The 19,407-nt window shown below is 32.2% G+C and overlaps 1 protein-coding gene across 1 annotated transcript; it reads right to left on the bottom strand.

Moving 5' to 3' along the window:
* Positions 1-8,701: 8,701 nt before the first annotated feature.
* LOC139511759 (GPI-anchor transamidase-like) lies at positions 8,702-18,211 on the bottom strand. Its single transcript, XM_071298809.1, has 10 exons — positions 18,090-18,211; positions 15,736-15,881; positions 15,148-15,206; positions 14,644-14,720; positions 14,039-14,150; positions 12,855-12,951; positions 12,251-12,368; positions 10,496-10,606; positions 9,366-9,532; positions 8,702-8,979 (listed from the first exon to the last, which is right to left on the bottom strand). The coding sequence occupies exons 1-10, from the start codon at positions 18,180-18,182 to the stop codon at positions 8,892-8,894; spliced, it is 1,068 nt and encodes a 355-aa protein (XP_071154910.1). The 5' UTR covers positions 18,183-18,211; the 3' UTR covers positions 8,702-8,891.
* Positions 18,212-19,407: the final 1,196 nt, after the last annotated feature.

Here is a 19,407-nt window from a genome sequence, read left to right as displayed (position 1 = left end):
GTAAAGAAAACGATTTTTTTTTTGATTTGTGCTGGTCATTAAACTTTTGACTTCAAGTTATCCCCAAAACCACTAATTCTGTCATGTTGTAAATGTTTAAATATAAAGTTGACACTTCCGGTAAAAATATGACGTATTAAATTTCAAAGATGAGTCCTCAATCCATTTCTTCGATGTAGAGTTTTGGATAGATTGGTTAAAACAAAATAAAATCACTATAGTACTAAAACATATTTAAAATTACTACAATTTTCGGTCAAAAATAACGATCACCACGACATGCACACATCGCAGTGCACGGGAGACCCGATTTTCCACATTAAAAATGACCTCGGCATCCTTTCTTACATCCACAATGTACAAGCTTCTGACAAAATGATGAGGCCTCAAAAAGAGTTTTTTAAAAGTTATCCTCTTTGTCCCCGCCTGGAGTGGGTAGCGTAAGAGCCAATCCCAAGCTCGACTCCCTAAACACCTACCTAAGTATATTGCATGATTTACATGCTGGAAAAGACTAGACCAAGTTGAGGGAATAGTCTCAAAAAGCCTTCACTTTTGCGCAATTAGTTATTTTCTTGCTTCGTTAACCATGTTATACCCATCTGTTAAGTTTGTGCTATCTTACAGTAAAACCCCGATGATTTAGTCTGATCAATCATCATGTCACATCTTCAAATGCAATCAATGTTTCCCACATAGTTTTTTCCCTTTCAAGCAAAGAGAGAACCATATCACAACAGGTAAAGGCATGGATAACAATAAGTGTGTCAGATCTCTCATTGCCTAGTGCATTTGAAAGCCCATTGATAGATATTAATCCAAAGTCTTTTGCCATCCCAAACACAATCCATAGTTCGTCTACCCCTATGTCACGGAATAACGAAACAGTAGTGACAGCATCATCATTAACGACTATTCGAATTATAACTCGTTTAAGTTCGTGTTTCACTGCATCAGACATATATATGCACCATGATTCTAGTGTCTGTCTCTAAATGTGAACTTGGTGCTAGACTTGAAATACATCACGTGGTGGATAAAATAGAATGTACTGACCATTTCTTGCTATAACTACCATACGCATCCAAGACTTCATCCAATCGTATTACAGTTTCAAGGTATTTTATCAAGGTAAGGACATATTAGTAATACCCAATCAGCATACTCGTTAGGCCGCAATTCACAATCGGAGAGCTGATTTCCACATTTACACTGTGGTATTGGTCCTCACATCCATAAATTCCAAAAACACATATTTTCTTGCTTTGTTAACCGAATCTGTTTTTTTCGATCTTACAACAAAACCCCGTATCGTTTTCAATGACATTAAATTTATCAAATCCATATGGTTGTGTTGGCTGGTCAATCATCATTCTAAATGCTAAAGTCACATCTTCAAACGCCATTAATGTCACCAACGCAGTTCTTTTTCCAGCAAACTTGTTATCTTTTAATGCCTAGTGCATTTGAAAGGTCATGGATAGATATATATCTTAAGCTTTTTCCCCTTCCAAATGCAAACCAAAGTTTGTCTGCCCCTATGTCACGGAATAGCGAAACAGCAATGACATCAGTATCGACTGTTCGAGTCATGACTCAGTTAAGTCTGTGTTTCACTGCATTAGACACATCGATCTTGATTCTAGTGTCAGTCTCTTCGTGTAAACATGGTGCTAAACTTGAAACATCATCAAGTAGTGTATAATATTGAACATCCTGAGCATTTGTTGCTACAACTACCTTGTACTCAAAATTGTATTGAGCAAGCTTCTGTGAATGAAAACATAAAAGTTCTTTCTTATTGTCGTCATCTCTCAGAAAACTCTGCCAATTTGGAGGATGTTTTTAACCCTGGATTCGTCTGTGTATTCCCTTTCCCCTAGATGTTGCTCTTGCTTCTTTTAGCAGCTTTCAAACTACCAGTATTGTCTATGTTCGCTTCCGAAACTACATTCACTGTTGTTACAGTTTCAAGGTGTTTCCTAACGAGTATGATGATTGTGTATTATGCCCTTACCTTAATAAAATACACTGAAACTGTAACAAGAGTGGATGAAGTCTTTGATGAGTATGGTATTTGTAGCAACAAATGCTCAGGATATTCTATCTTATCCACCACTTGATGTATTTCAAGTGTAGCACCAAGTTCACACAAAGAAACAGACACTAAAATCATGGTGCATGTGTCTGATGCAGTGAAAAAACGAACTTAAACGAGTCATGATTAACAGTCACTGATGATGCTGTCAATACTATTTCGCTATTCCGTGAGATAGGAGCAGACGAACTATGGATTGTGTTTGGGAAGGCAAAAATCTTTGGAATAATATCTATCAATGGCCTTTCAAATGCACTAGGCAATGAGTGATCACACACACCTATTTCTGACCCATACCTTTACCGATTGTGATACGGTTCTCTCTTTGCTTGAAAAGGAAAAAAGACTGCGTGGGAGACATTGATGGTATTTTAAGATGTGACTTTAACATAAAGAATGATGATTGATCAGTCTAAATCACCGGGGTTTTACTGTAAGATCGCACAAACTTATCCGATGGAGATTAAATGATTAACGAAGCAAGAAAATCTTTTTTTTGCGCAAAAGGGAAGGCTAATTATAAGTGAGGCTATTCCCACAACTTGGTCTAGTCTTTTCAAGCATGTAAAACGTGCAATATACTAATGCAGGTGTTTAGTGAGACGAGCTTGGGTTTGGCTCTTATGCTACCCAGTCCAGGCACTAATGGATTGCGAAGGGACAAATAGGGTCCCTTTTAAAAAAACTCTTTCTGAGGCCTCACCATTTTGTCAGAAGCTTGTACATTGTGGATGTAAAAAAGAATTCCGCGGTCATTTTTATTGTGGAAAATCGGGTCTACCGTACACTGAGATGTGTGCATGTCGTTGTGAACGTTATTTTTGGCCGAAAATTGTAGTAATTTTAAATATGTTTTAGTACTATAGTGATTTTATTTTGTTTTAACCAATCTATCCAAAACTCTACATCGAAGAAATGGATTGAGGGCTCATCTTTGAAATTTACGTCATATTTTTACTGGAAGTGTCAACTTTATATTTAAACATTTACAACATGATAGAATTAGTAGTTTTAGGGATAACTTACAGCCAAAAGTTTAATGACCAGCATAAAAAAAAATCATTTTCTTTACATTTTAAAAAAAGTTGAAAATTTGAATAATAAATTGATATTTCTATGTCCGCCATTTTGGATATTACCGGAAGTAAGGGTTTTAAAGACATATGTCTTATACATTGTATCCATTAGAAGCACCAAAGAAAGGTTCCTGCACAATGTAATGATAGTAGCAATACGTTAAAACACATTTCAATTACCCTCCCTAAAACATAAGCTTATTTAAGTACAATGTCCGCAATGTTGGATTTTAACCGGAAGTAGGGTTTCTGAAGACATCTTATCTATTTCATTCATCCATAAGTAGTAAAAAACAAAGATTTGTACCAAATATTATGATAGTAGCATGATAATAACACATTTTTACACACTAGCCTTCGATATTGGGCAGATTTAAGTATGACGTCTGCCATTTTGGATTTTACCGGAAGTGAAACATTTTTTTTCAAATGTCTCCCTATCTGAAATAAAAGAGTAATAGTTGAGGAAGGTCTATGCCAAATTTCATACTTGTAGCAGGATGTGCACAATTTTTCACAAAGCCGCCGTACTAATAAGATAAAGTCATTCTGTATTTTGTTGGACTAACGGACAGGCTGAATGCAATATCATACATTCCCCACTTTTGGGCGAGGGTATAATATCCCTATAAAGAGTCCATCAATGACTTCTGCAACTTGCTTTTCTGTTATAGTATGTCTTGCTGGTCGATTTTGCTGCTCATAATGTTCATATCATGGTGTTTATACAAATTGGCCAAAAAACAATTACTAATAAATGGATAAAAGTTGCAATCAATCTGTCGAAGTGTAATTTTGGTAGTTTACATTTTTAAAGAACTTAATTTTATCTATCATTATTGCTGCTTATACTTTCACTATATCCATAAAAGCGGTCTTTAATGTGAATTCCAAAAATGCAAGACAATAGCGATTTATTAATCCTTCAAACTAACTGATCTTTTGAATAACTTATTGTACTTGACATATTTTTTCACCTACATCCTGTCGATGCTTTTATTTTGGAATTGCACAAGGTCTATCCACTGACTCCATTGTAGATGTATTTGATGAACCATATTTTCTTGTGTTGTTCTCTGTTACAATATTGTCCAATGGTATTGCAAACATGCTTTAACCAATCATATTCTTCAATTGCTGGTCATAAGCAAAGAGCATCTAATCAACTGTGGTTTCTTTTTGTTACTGTTTGCCATACAAGATTTTTTTCAATTGTTTCAGGATAAATTAGTCTGTTTATTATTTAGTCATTGAACCTTTTAAAGATAACTGAAGAGTAAAGTTGTCCATCATTGAAAGCTGTACATGAACCTTTAATTATTTTAAGCCTTCTCCTTTAGTTCTCTCATCCTTATTTTCAAAAAAAGAAATCATACACCAAAGATGTCTCACCAGCTTTACTGATCATGATTAAGTTGTTAAAAGTCTTTCTGATCAAGGTTTTACTCAGATTAGACGAACACCTTACAAGTATCCCTTCAACCAAATAAAATTGAACTGCTTATAAATAATATATGTATCTGCGAAAGAAAAAGACAAAACAACAAAGACTAAACGTTGACCAATATACCATGAAAATATGGTTATGGTAAGGTGAGCCCTGCCAGGCCAGCATGTTTACCTAAAACCATAAGATATACCAAACATAGTTGAACTCTTTCTTTATTTATCAAAGATGTAAACATAATCAAGAAACCTTAACACAGACCAATGAATGGTAAAAAAGAGGGCAAGGTCAGATGAACACAACAAAACTGATGTCTTCACCTAACAATCCTTCCATACACCAAAAATAGTTGACCTGCTGTTTATAGTACATGAACATCACCCTAATCACTACAACTTTAACCCTTTCCTCCATGGATACTTTTTTTTTTAAATACTTCATTTGCATAGGATTTTTTTAATAAAAAAAAATCATTACGTTTAAAGTATTTTAATACATTGCGAAAACAAATATTTCATCAATGAAATTTAAGTCATAGATTCTCATGAATATCCTTTTTATATTAGTTACAAATTTTATTAAGTCTGATAAAGTTTTTTCGTAGGTGAGACCTTTCAACAGAGGCACTACACAGGCGTCAAAAGGCGTCATTATGGAGTATAGGGGGTGGCGTCAAAAGGTGTCATTATGGAGGAAAGGGTTAAATCATTGGATGCAGTGAATGTCTAAATTTTCAAGTTTTTATATACCGGTAATAACTACAACAAGATGAAATAGAAATAAAATATTCTTATAATTTATTTCAGTTACTCCATATAAAATAGTCACCAAAATAAATACCTCTTTCCTGCAGGATACTGCAAATAAATGTTCAGGAATGTGCAATTATTTGAAATAATCCATTTATTCCTACAGGAAACTGGGAATTATACCTATTATGGTCCAATATCCAAAATCTAAATACATGGGTTAGATTCAGAATATCATAGAACCCCAAGAATTCAATTTTTGATGAAATCAAATAATGTTCAATTTTACCCTTTAGACCTCAATGTGGACCAATTTGATAACAGGGCCCAAATATTAACGAGGTGCTCCGCAGGGCACAGCTTTATACGGCCGCAGAGGTCGAACCCTGAACAGTTGGGGCAAGTATGGACAAAACATTCAAGCGTGATACAGCTCTGAATTTGGATTGTGATCAAATTTTTGACATTACATGTTTTTTTTTTACACAAAACAAATGTCAAGATTTTACAAATCAATTAAAGATTTCTTCTTCAAACTTTTTAAATCTAAAATTAAATAGTTGACACAGCATAGGTTTCTGACACAGAATGAATGTGGTCTAATGAACTTAAAAGTTTTATTTTGCCTTTGAGCAATTCACTATGCTGTTGAATATTAATCCTCTCAAAAAAATGTTTGAAGAAATTTTCTTTTTATTTATGAAATCTGAAATGAGAAAAATTTAAACCCCCCCCTTTTTTTCACATCCCCGTTTCCCTTTTTCCAAAACTGATATCAATTCAAATTTCTAATGGAGTTTGCAACAATAACTACTCTTTTAAATACATCATAAAATATTAAAATGTAAAATAAAGTGCTTGTTATCACTGAATGGTAAAGATTGGTTGGTAGTAAAAGTGAATATACATTGTTTATTGAATAAAACAATAAAAAAAACTTCATCAGCAACATTTTATATTGGCAAATTTCCAATGAAGTTATTTACATAAAGTTATTGGCAAATAAAAATAGAAAATGACATCATAGTCATGTCTGGCAAATGTCCAACATACATTATCTAAAAACATTTTAGATAAGATAAGGAAAAAAAGCTTCATCAGCAACATTTTATATTGGCAAATTTCCAATGAAGTTATTTACATAAAGTTATTGGCAAATAAAAATAGAAAATGACATCATAGTCATGTCTGGCAAATTTCCAACATATATTATCAACTACTATTCTATACAAAGAAAGAGAACTCCAATTGAAAATTAATTGCTATTGCACAATATTGTGCGATTAGATATTTCTTGCTATTGTGCAATACTGTGCAATTGAAAATTTCTTGCTATTGCACAATACTTGATATGGAATCCTGATTTGGACCAACTTGAAAACTAGGCCCATAATCAAAAATCAAAGTACATATTTAGATAAAGCATATCAAATAAGCCCAAGAATTTAATTTTTGTTAAAATCAAACTTAGTTTAATTTTGGACCCTTTGGACCTTAATGTAGACCAATTTGAAAACTGGACCAAAAATTAAGAATCTACATACACAGTTAGATTTGGCATATCAAAGAACCCATTTATTCAATTTTTGATGAAATTAAACAAAGTTTAATTTTGGACCCCCATTTGGACCAACTTGAAAACTAGGCCAATAATTAAAAATCTAAGTACATTTTTAAATTCAGCATATCAAAGAACCCCAAGGATTCAATTTTTGTTAAAATCAAACTAAGTTTAATTTTGGACCCTTTGGACCTTAATGTAGACCAATTTGAAAACGGGACCAAAAATTAAGAATCTACATACATAGTTAGATTCGGCATATCAAAGAACCCCAATTATTCAATTTTTGATGAAATCACACAAAGTTCAAGTTTGGACCCTTTGGGCCCCTTATTCCTAAACTGTTAGGACCAAAACTCCCAAAATCAAACCCAACCTTTCTTTTATGGTCATAAACCTTGTGTTTAAATTTCATAGATTTCTATTTACTTATACTAAAGTTATGGTGCAAAAACTAAAAGTATTCGGACGACGACGCCAACGTGATAGCAATATACGACCAAAAAATTAAAATTTTTGCAGTCGTATAAAAATCTAAATAGTATTTTACATGGTTAGATTCAGCATATTGAAGAACCACATATATTCAATTTTTGTTGAAATCAAACAAAGTTTAACTTTTGACCCTTTGGACCTTAATGTAAACCAATTTGAAAACGGGACAATACTGTGCAATTGAATATTTCTTGCTATTGCACAAAATTGTGCAATTGAAAATTTCTTGCTACTGCACAATATTGTGCTATTAGATATTTCTTGCTATTGCACAATACTGTGCAATTGAAGATTTCTTGCTATTGCACAATACTGTGCAATTGAAGATTTCTTGCTATTGCACAATACTGTGCAATTGAAGATTTCTTGCTATTGCGCAATACTGTGCAATTGAAAATGTCTTTCTATTGCACAATACTGTGCAATTGAAGAATTCTTGCTATTGCAGAATACTGTGCAATTAAAAATTTCTTGCTATTGTACAATACTTCATATAATAATTTTGGACCCCGATTATGACCAACCTTAAAAACTGGGCTCATAATCAAAAATCTAAGTACATGTTTAGATTCAGCATATCATAGAACCCCAAGAATTCAATTTTTGTTAAAATCAAGCAAAGTTTAATTTTGAACCCTATGGACCTTAATGTAGAACAATTTGAAAACAGGACCAAAAATTAAGAATCTGAATACACGGTTATAATTTATTTTTTGATGAAATCAAACAAAGTTTAAATTTGGACCCTTTTGGCCCCTAATTTGTTGGGACCAAAACTCCCAAAATCAATCAAAACCTTCCTTTTGTGGTCATAAACCTTGTGTTAAAATTTCATAGATTTCTATTAACTTAAACTAAAGTTATTGTGCGAAAACCAAGAAAAATGCTTATTTGGGCCCTTTAAGGCCCCCAATTCCTAAACTGTTGGGACCAAAACACCCAAAATCAATCCCAACGTTCCTTTTATGGTCATAAACCTTGTGTTTAAATTTCGTAGATTTCTATTTACTTTTACTAAAGTTAGAGTGCGAAAACCAAATGTCTTCGGACGATGACGCCGACGCCAACGTGATACCAATATACAACCATTGCGGTCGTATAAAAAGTGATTAAATCATGAAAACATTATTTAACCTACAACTCTAGGAAAATGACGTTTTCTGAACTTAATCATTTTGAATATTAAATTCTAATGGGGTCATAATTGAATGATATATCATGTAACAACTCTATAAACTGTCACTTATATAAGAAATATAAAAAACAACACCAAAATTACAAAATCAAAAGAATTATTTATCACAATCATTAGATGTCATCATTCCTTAGCCATAAGATATGCCTTCACAGGGCCAGTGTGCTGTTCCAAGACCATCTCGAAGTCATTGTCACTAAGTCATTCATTACTTGGCCTGCTATCATGAATTTTATCACAGAAGTTTTAAGTTCCCTACATCCATATAAATCATTTAGGCATTGGGAATTGTTCTGCATATGATAAAGGCTCTAGATCTTGATCTTCAGGCTGTATTTTATCTTGACAGCTATCTTTACTGTAAAAAAATAGAAAACAAGTTGTACAGAGAGTTATCACACACTTATTATACCTAAATATGAGAATAGGTAAACAAGAAGTTCATTAGCAATGAATGTTAAATAACATCATATGATGTTGAAATGAATGTTTATCCTTGCTTTTTTTTGCAATCAAATGTTCTACAATTGAATAAAAATAATTATTAGAAACTTGTTTTCAGTAATTTTAAAAGTAGTTTAAATATTTCAACTCCCCCCCCCCCCCCAAAAAAAAAAAGGCACACTGAAGAAATTTTTTCTCAAATACTTTCTTTCAGTTTTGTTTAATATGCAAGTACTGTTTTCTTATACATCAGTATTTGAAAGTTTTTAATAAATCTGTTATCCTATAACAGTAACTTACATGCATTGATCTGTTTTGTTTAGAAGTTTGATGGTCTTGTCTAAAGGTTCAACATTCCTTACACTTCCAAAGAAATCTGTAAGTAGGACTTTATTTGGGTCCCTGGCAAATAAATCTGTTCTAGTGGCTACTGTTGATATACATAAATTCTTTGGACAAACTTTCAACTGAAAAAAAACCAACATTTCTATTATTTTTTTTATACATTTTAAGGTATAAATCAAAGTGATTGTGGGGTACAAGTCAAAGAGGCAGTTATGCCATGACAAAAATAATATTCTCCAGGTATTCACCACATTTTTAAATTGTGTTTCTTTAGTTTAAACATTTTTATTTATAGTGGATTGGGAAACAAGTTATTACAACTTATATTAATCCCTTTCCACTTTGCAGGTGCGAGTACTGCCTTGTAGTGGCATTAGCCTTCTTTTTTTTTAAATCTACAAGGGTGTTATTTACGTACAAGAGATATGGCTCTCTCGTAACATAGGTCAGCCATTTATCGTCCCCTTGGGACAGAGTATTATCGTTTCCTCAAGACCATACTCGTAAATGGTGTCAAAGAAGAGCCGAAAATACAGTCCCTAAAATAATAATCTCCACTGAGCGGGGATGGAACCAGGAACCTTTGTGTTAGTATTCAAATGTGCTATTAACCACTACACCACTGCTCTTGTGTTTCTTTTTCTTTGTAGTCTGAACAAATGACTTGATGATGGATTGATTGGTTATTGATTTTCTTAATCATGATGATCCAGTGGCATTCAATAAATTGATGTTCAAAAGTAATTTATGTAATTATCAAATAATTTTCTTCAATTTGAATGCAACATATATGATTAAAATGTTTTTCTCAATTTTATCAATTACATTACACTAGCTGGATGGATTCACTTTATCTATTTAAATAATTTTCATAAAATACAAGGAAAATAGTGAAAACAAACCTAAAAACAAAATCTTCCAAAAGTTTAACCTTTATTTGAGTTCTGAATGCACAAAAATTGTCTATCAAAATTATGAATAGTTGATATCAATTTTTCTTCCAGAACTTTTTAGGAGTAGTCCAGTTTGAAACATGTGTGAAGATAATGATATATATGTACATTTGTAAGTTAAAAACTACTTACAAATTGTCCCATTGTTTTTTTACTATCTGGTGTTACTTTGTCTAGGAATTCTAAAGCATAGTATGTATATCTGTCTATAACATATACACCAATACTGGAGTCTACATGGTGCTGAAATACACAACAAGAAATTTTTATTATCTATCTATTACATATACACCAATACTGGAGTCTACATGGTGCTGAAATACACAACATACATCTAATTAACTTCTTTTTCATCAAGATATAATACAATTATTTAACTTATCATCCAATCTATGTTAATGTTTTCTATAATTACACCTTACATATATTAGAAACAATTCTATTGGGTAACAGGTTATCATGTGACATGGAATAAATCAGTTAATTTTCATTTAATTGCAACCATTATGTAGTGTAGGTGCCTGTCCTAAGTCATATTTGTTTTTATTCATTGTCTTGTATATAAATCAGAATAAATTAAACTCCATGAGGTGAACCAACGCCTGTGTGAATCATTTCGATAGAGTCCCTGAAGTGGATACCTTGGTATGCAGGGTTGTCAAATTATGCAAATGAATGCAAAATTTAATTATACCTCTGAATTGACAACAACACTTCAAATGGTCTGCAATTTTATTTGCTATGGTCTACATGTTTCGCCTGCAAGGCAGGCTTCATCGGGACAATTTTTATACAGAAATCAGAATAGTTTTCTTGTTTGAAATCATTAACATTTGTGATTTTTAAGTCTTTTATAGATCAATATGCTGTATGAGTATTGCTATTTGTTGAAGGCCGTAAGAAGACATATAGTTGTTAACTTCTTAAATAATCTATGCTGTGAAATTGAATTTCTGTCTAGCCAACATAAATTTTTAAACATGAAATGGTCAAGGTTATTTGGAATTCATCGTATATGACATCTCTTTCTCTCTTGACAAAGGGAGACAACAAAATGTTTTAAACACTTTTATCGTAGTCACTTGAAAGGAATTTTCCTGCATGTAACTCAGATCTTAGAAGTGAGTTATATATAAATGATGTGTATTGTTTAATAAAGTAATAGCCACAACGCCATAAGAAACTTAAATAGAGGAAACATAGTAGTCCATTAGAGGATACTTGAAACTCTAAATATAAGATGCATAATTACTGTAACAGTATAGGTTACATTACACCATTAGATTGTATGAGCGCTGCCATTTTATGAGCATGAAATGGTATTCAGAATTAAGAGTATGGCTAATCCTGATTGGTTGATATGTGCGCCCGTTATTTTTTATTATTAGGGACTTCATGCATTCTGCATTATATCATAGGCCAAACAAATTATTTTCCTTAGCCCATACGGAAATTAGATGTCTTTTCAACGCTAGGATGAGACAAGTATTTTTAAGTGCAAAATTGATAGGCATGGGAGATAAGTACAAAATATGTTAAGAAAAGCAACGCGAACCTATATTTTTTCGGACCAAAAAACACTGTCCGATTAACTTTTCTGTAATTTTAGCAAGATTTCGTTATCAAATCAACTTTCTAAGGTCTGTATCTCATAAAAGGCTATCATTGTCGCCTATGGGGAAATTAATTGTTTATTTCAATCTAATAGGCATTTTCTGAACTTTTGGTTGATTACTGCTAAAGAGTTTTGAAGGAGTTACTGATTAAAAAATGTTCAGAAACAAAGAGAGATAACTCAAAAGGTCTGTTCACAATGCCAGAATACAAGTCAAAATAAACATTAAAATAACACTGATATGCACAAAAAATAAACGAAGTAACACTTACTGATAAAGAATCTTCCCCAACATGGCTACTAGCTACAGATAAAATATTAGGAGAATAAAAAAGCTGGAACATTGACTCAGCTTGGCATGTGTCAATCATAAAGAATATCTCATGGTATCTGAAAATAGAGAAATAGTATTAAATGATTGCTTTTTTATGACGATATACAAACTTGTTAAGCAAAATATCTAAACGGATCCCAGTTTTTCGACACAATTGAGTTTAATACATCAAGATTCGACTGCAAAAATAAAGCAGCTCAAATATCTGACAAAATTACTTGCTATCAACTAGATAAGTAAATATCATAGAGTAGAAGTTTCCTTTCCAAGTTCTCTTATGTTTCTTATATCCTATTTTTTTCATATTTCTTATGACTAACTCAGCTGACAAATGAAATGTTTGAAAAATAATTTATAATATTGCACATGAATGAGGCATTAATTTGCATTAAAATATTCTTCTAGCCTAATATAAAGAAACAATTTTCAAGTAAGTAAAATACAAATGAAAAATTTGTCATGTGGAAAGGGAGACAACTCTTGAAATTCATTAAATTCTGAAATACTAACAAATTAAAATGGGAAAAAACAACTAAAACAACCTTTGTTTCTGCCACATTTGTTCAAATGCATCAGCCAGTTCTACATTGGATACTTCTTCTGCATCTTGAAACTTGAGGAACCCATCTCCTCCATGTCCTAAAATAGATCCAAAAACAATTATTTCAAGCAAATAATCTAATGGAAATAAACAATTAAACGCTTAATCTAAGGACCTATAAAATAATGTTGTTGAACATTTACTCTTTTTTTAGGAAAGAAATATTTTACAAAGTTGATGAACACCTTAAACAATGAGGATTAAAAGATTTCACAGTGGTGCTAGTTAGTAGAATTTTATTTATTTTAGTCAAGTTCTGTCTCTGTGTATTAAATACAGGCACTCTAAAAACAGAGGAAATAACTCAAAAGAAGAAGAAGACAATCTAGAACTCTTTGATAATTTAAAACATTTCTTTAGTGGTGCAAATTTTTTGTATTTTTTTTCTTTCTAGAGTGGTGTGAGTTCTGTCTCTGTGTTACACCAGTGCTCCTAGAAAGAACAATTTAATAAGAGAAGAAGAAAACAATCTAATGATTAAAAGCATCTCTTCAAGTTTGTCATATTTCTAATTTTTTGGAGTGATGCAAGTTTGATAAAGTGATACAATTTGTAATAAATCATGAGAGTTTTTGAGTGGCGCAAGTTGGCTGTGGGTTAAATTGTCTTGCAGTACATAAACTGAGGATGCTGGAAACCGTATCAGACATGATTCGATTATAGTCTCCAAATTTGGATATTTCTCAAAAATTGGTGTTTTCTGTGGAAACACGATAGTTTCAAAGATAAATTTAGGAAGTAAAAAACACTGCATTTATACGTCAGATCACAAATATGGTTTCAGAAGCGTTAAAGCCATCTATGAACTTGGTCTCTTCATTTAGTCGTATGGATAACCATAAAAATCTTCATTCTAAATACTGTAAATTCAGAAATTATTGCGTGCATTTATTATTGCGATTTCGATGTTTTAGACTTAAATGCAATTTTAATTTTTACAATTTTGAGAAAAATCCTATTTAATTCATAAAAAATATTTCAAAATGTTAGTTTAAATTATTGCGTTCACAACTTTGTCGTATTTTTTGCAATAATAAAAACCTCGCAATAATTTCTGAATTGACAGTATCTATATTTCATTACAAAAAAAATTTGTTCAGTGTAAACTGTAAGTGAGCATGTTACCTGTCATATACACCAAAATGTTACTTCGTTCATCAGAACTCAGCCGTTTGGAGGGTGGAGTACTTTGTGGTAGTCGTCCTGTTAACACTCTTATAAAATTCTCTACTGTTACCTAAACAAAACAATATCCAAAATAATCAAAATTCTCAACAGCAACATAAAATATACAAATATCAAATATGGAACAGTAAAATCAACCATATCACCAGCACATCAATTTTTTAAACATTGTATTAATAATACAAGAAACAAAAAACATATATACCAGACTTACAAAAAGTAGTAATTTTAAAACTTTCATAATAATTATTCAAATTGAATTATATTTTTGCAAGAATGAATTTACACAAACAATTTCTTATTTTACATGATTAATTTCTGACATTAAGTCTAAAATTGCAAAGTGGGGAGTGTGTTCCAGTAAAACTGATTTAACTCCAACAATGTTTTTGCCTTCATCTGGACTAACTGCTGCTCTTAGTCGCATGTCTATTTTATCTATTCTTTTCGAGGATTGGGATGTTTAGGCTGTCTGTTGAACTGTCTAATCCTTTTGTGACCACAGAATTGTGAACCTTTTCATGTATTATTCAGTAAGTACTCACCTCATAACCTCTATAATCAACTTCTACATCATCTCCATATACATTGATATGCTGGTTTGCATTATTAAAAACAGTAGCTGAAAATAAATGACTAAATAAACACATCAACTTCAGAGAAAGGTCAAACATCTTTAACATTATTTTTATATATAGGATAAATGCATATGAGGATATGTTTTACCAGTCAACCTAACTGTTCGGTCTCTCTTTAGACTTAAGAATTTCACTGGTTTCAATTCCCAAAGTATGTTTGAATCTGCACTTATAATAATTTGATAACTGCATTACCCTTCAACCTTCCTAATGTTCAGTTTTGCATGCATTTTAAGTATTTTGTTAGCATTGAGCATATGATCAGACGTTTTTTTTTACTAATTCTGATATACGGTAGTTATAGGAATATATGTTACACTATAGTTCTCAAGTTTCTAGTTTTTTAATTTTAAAAAATAACTTATATTTTTGGTAAATCTAAAACTATGAACATCTAGAATATATACTAACCTGGACGAGGATTTCTAGGATTGCAAGCCATGTCATCAGCTATCATTAAAATTATATGACTGTAAAAAATATCAATTTCTATTTATTATGATCGTATTTACAGATAGAAGTCAACATGTTTAATGCAACTTATTGTACAAGTTTACATATACTACTAAATTCATGTTAGGGCTATGGTCAACATCTCTTAGACATTTTTTTAATGATATCAAAACAAGTGAAAATGAATCCCCTGCCCACTAAAACTAACGTATATGGTAAACAGGAAGTTGTTGAGTGATGAATCTGAAAACGCATCACACAGTGAAGCTGACTTATATAAACCCTGAAACCAAATGTCATAAATCCTTATAATGCACATAGTTCCTCGGAAAGATGAGACTAAAAATATTAATGGGACGGAAGGACTGACAGACAGATGTATGGATGGACATATGTTCAGACAGAGGTAAAACAGTATACCCCCACATTTTTTAAAAGCAGAGGTATGATTAATACCTAAATTCATTGTTTTACCAATATAAAATGTATGATAAAGAAGTTATAGACTTCATATTGAAATATCTAAATAAATTACAATGAACTAACCTGTCTGGAATTCCTAATTTTTTGACACTACGGTATATAGACAATACATTAGCAACATGTCTGTAATTAAACCAGAATCTAGAAGTATCTACAAGTACTGCCCAGTTGTTTGTGTGTCCACTCTTGAAGAATTCCTCAACTTTCTCCTAATAAAATATATATATACAAAGTATTAATAAACTTAAATGTCTAATCGCTGCTCATATAAAATAAATAATATGTTGATATATTAGTCTAATTACAGATACATGTATAAAATATCTCCAAACGTTGAAATTTCATATTTTCCTTCAGTGCAGTACGGATAACTCTTCTAGATGTCTTTTGGTAATTTCCCTCCTGTATAAATTATATGGTACATGTAAATTGTGAGATAACTATATATTTTAAAATCTAAATAAGTAAAATATTCAATAATCTCAATTTACCATGTTTACAAAATGTAGACTAAACATCTTCATTTGTAAATAAAATTAATTTAAATCACTCGCTTGAAAAGAAAACATATTTAGCCAGTCTGCACCATAAACTTTTTCAACTACTAGTCCGAAGACCAATATTCTGACATTTTTCTTATTGGGCCAAACAAAATTTGGCAAAAACTTACAAGTCCGAATGAAATTTTACTAGTCTGGGGCATCGGACTAGTGGCTAACCATGCAGACTGTTTAGCTGGGACAAAATATTATGTCCAGGTATAGATAAGTGAACCAAGAAAAGGGTTAAAAAAAATATTCTCATTTTATGATTTTTTTTTTTTCTAATTGAGATACTAGAAGACGTATTTTAGAAGAGATATTCCTAAATATGCCCCAACAAAACAAGAATATCTTTGACCATAAATAGTTAACTTTTATTAACACGACATCTTGTAATGTTCATGTTTAATCACTGGACCATCTCATAAAATCTTACATTATGTATTATCATGCTTATTGTCTGGTACAAGTGGACATAGGTCTCAGACAGGTAGAATCACCAAATATATTTCTGATGGGACAAGTGAAAAATTTGTAATATAAAAACAGTGATCATTGGGAAGGATTTTTTTACAATGGGACCATGACCCTAATTTTGATCAGTTCATTTAATTTGAGCCTTTTAAAATAACAAGTGTCCATTGACAAACTCAAATGGGCCATTTCAGAAAAAAATTATAAGTATAGAGGTCTATTTATCTTTTTGTTCTCATCCCATTTTTAAATTCTATGCACTAAAACACAAAATTTTATGTTAATTATGTTCATTATAAAATTACTAATTATAATTTTATCTCCCAGTCAGGCAGTCTACTTCTGTGCAATTTCAGTATTGATAGATGAGATATTTATTTTTACAAAAAGAAGTAAAAACATTACATTACAAAATCCAAGGTTTTTCCATATGCACATGTTTTGTCTGTATTCTGAGTGAATTTGGGTTGAACATGCAGCCATTTTAGCCATCAAGGGTCCACATGAACCTTAACACGTACAGGCTTGGAACTTCTTCATGTTCTTAGGAAATCGTTTGGGTCTATTCATCTTTAAGGAAGTTCGCCGTATTTGTTACGAATATGTGCCATTTTCAGTAAAAACACTCGGTTAAGAACATTTTTAAATATTAGTGGAGATGCTTTACATGATTATTTGTATGAGTGTGGATAGTAAACCCCCTCTGAAGTAAAGGCCATTGTCATTGACAGTGGGTACGTGGTCTTGTGGTTAAGACCGATGGCTACAGTGCTGAAGGTCCCGAGTTCGATTCTCACTCGAGATGTCAAATTTTCAGTACATCAGTAGGGTGATTTTCATCCTCCCACACACATCTCTGGTATCCATGGTGGAGTTTAAACTAGATTAGATACTCCAGGGGCCTCGGTAGGTCAAAGTTGTCCCCAGCTTGACCTGGAAATCAATCAGACTGGACACATCATTAATGCTTAGGGAGTGAACATGGGTCTGCTGTGCCCTTTCAGTCAATCAAGGGTGTGTCTACACTGGGGGAATCTCGAAGTACATAATACTTTGACAGAAACAAAAGCTTGTGTTTTGCAGGAACAAAGAAAAATGCCTATCTAAAATTCATTTTATCTTTCTAAAACACAAAATTTTGGTTAGTCTTTATTCGGAGTAGTTTTTGAGGTGTCATCTTTGTCCATTTATAATGAGGGACCACAGGAACTTGTTTTCTATCCATGGGAAGATCTACTATCCCTATATATAACGAGAACAAGTGCTTGTGTGAGGGACCTTTAAAAAGTGACAATTTTATGTTGAACTTGAGGCCTGTGGTCTGTAGATGCAAGCAACTAAATGAGATTGAATTCCTGCAGTGACACCCTTCGTAGTGCTAAAAATAGATTCATAGTTTACCTCACTATTACATCTATAATACTGCAAACATACAAAAATAACAAATAGTTTGCAAAATAACATTTTGAAGGAAAAGGAACCGGGAGCTTCCATGTTGTTGATTTATTGTGATAACGCTAATTACCAAACTAGACATTACAAGGAACGCACTACCATAAAACCTAAATAAGCAGATTTCGACTCCGTTTTCCAAATATTTTTGTTTTTAGTTGTTTTATGATAAGTTTTACGCAAATATCTTTATATGTTTTGTTGGTTTTTTTTTTAAATTTTGTTGTTGTTGTTTTGTTTTGTTTTGTTTTGTTCTGTTGTTGTTGGGGTTTTTTTGTTTTTTTTTGGGGGGGGGGGGGGGGGGTGTATGATCAGTTTGACCCTGTCAATGTAATACTTCCATGCAAGGTTGACGTTATTATCTTGTTTTGGTTGGTTTATTTTATTTTTTATGATAATTTTTTTCTACATTGGCTACTGTAGATGTATATAGGGGAGGGACGGTTGACATCTCAAAAACATGTTTAACACCACCGCATTTATGCGCCTAAAATTTCCCAAGTCAGAACCCTCTAACCTTTGTTAGTCTTGTATGATTTAAATTTTAGTTTCTTGTGTATAATTCGGAGTTTAGTATGACGTCCATTATCACTGAACTAGTATACATATTTGTTTAGGGGGCAGCTGAAGGACGCCTCCGGGTGCTCAGTGGAGCCAGTTTTTCGCTGCATTGAAGACCCATTGTTGGTTTTCGGCTGTTGTTTGCTCTAAGGTTGGGTTGTTGTCTCTTTGACATCGTGATTCTCAAATTTATTGATGCAAATATATTGGTTTATTTCAAAAAAAGAGGGACAAAAGATACCAGAGGGACAGTCAAACTCATAAATCGAAAATAAACTGACAACGGCATGGATAATAAACAGCTGCGCCATGAGCGCATGATACGCCCGACGTCTTGTGTGGAAGTTTTATGCAATAATCATAAATAGTTTCCGAGAAAGTTTTAAGCAATAACCATATATTGTTTTTGAGACACGGCGGGACATGTGAAACCCCCAACCCTGTGTTTTTTTTTACAAAAAACTAAATATCACTAAAATAAAATTTTGAATCAAAACCAAAAAGTATACAGATCTTTAGATTAATATAACAAAGACGTGTGTAAAGTTTTAAGCAATAATCATAAATCATTTTTGAGATACGGCGCGACATGTAAAAAAACCCTCCCCTGTTTAACAAAATACTCAATAACTCCAAAATAAAGTTTTGAATCATCAACACAAAGTATACAGATCTTTAGATTAATATAACAAAGAAGTGTGTAAAG

This window comes from Mytilus edulis, chromosome 2 (assembly GCF_963676685.1).
Source record: "Mytilus edulis chromosome 2, xbMytEdul2.2, whole genome shotgun sequence".
NCBI classification, from domain to species: Eukaryota; Metazoa; Mollusca; class Bivalvia; order Mytilida; family Mytilidae; genus Mytilus; species Mytilus edulis.
Note: the sequence above shows the minus strand (reverse complement) of the source record. Positions and strands in the feature narration are given on the sequence as shown.

What these genes read in the sequence shown, in the direction of transcription:
- LOC139511759 (XM_071298809.1), bottom strand. Translation starts at nt 18,182, where the DNA reads ATGGAAGCTCCCGGTTCCTTTTCCTTCAAAATGTTATTTTGCAAACTA. An exon ending in CATTTTGGTGTATATGACAG is followed by an intron (nt 12,952 to 14,038) that starts GTAACATGCTCA and finishes GATCTATTTTAG; the next exon opens with GACATGGAGGAGATGGGTTC. An exon ending in AAAAAACAATGGGACAATTT is followed by an intron (nt 9,533 to 10,495) that starts GTAAGTAGTTTT and finishes GTTTTTTTTCAG; the next exon opens with TTGAAAGTTTGTCCAAAGAA.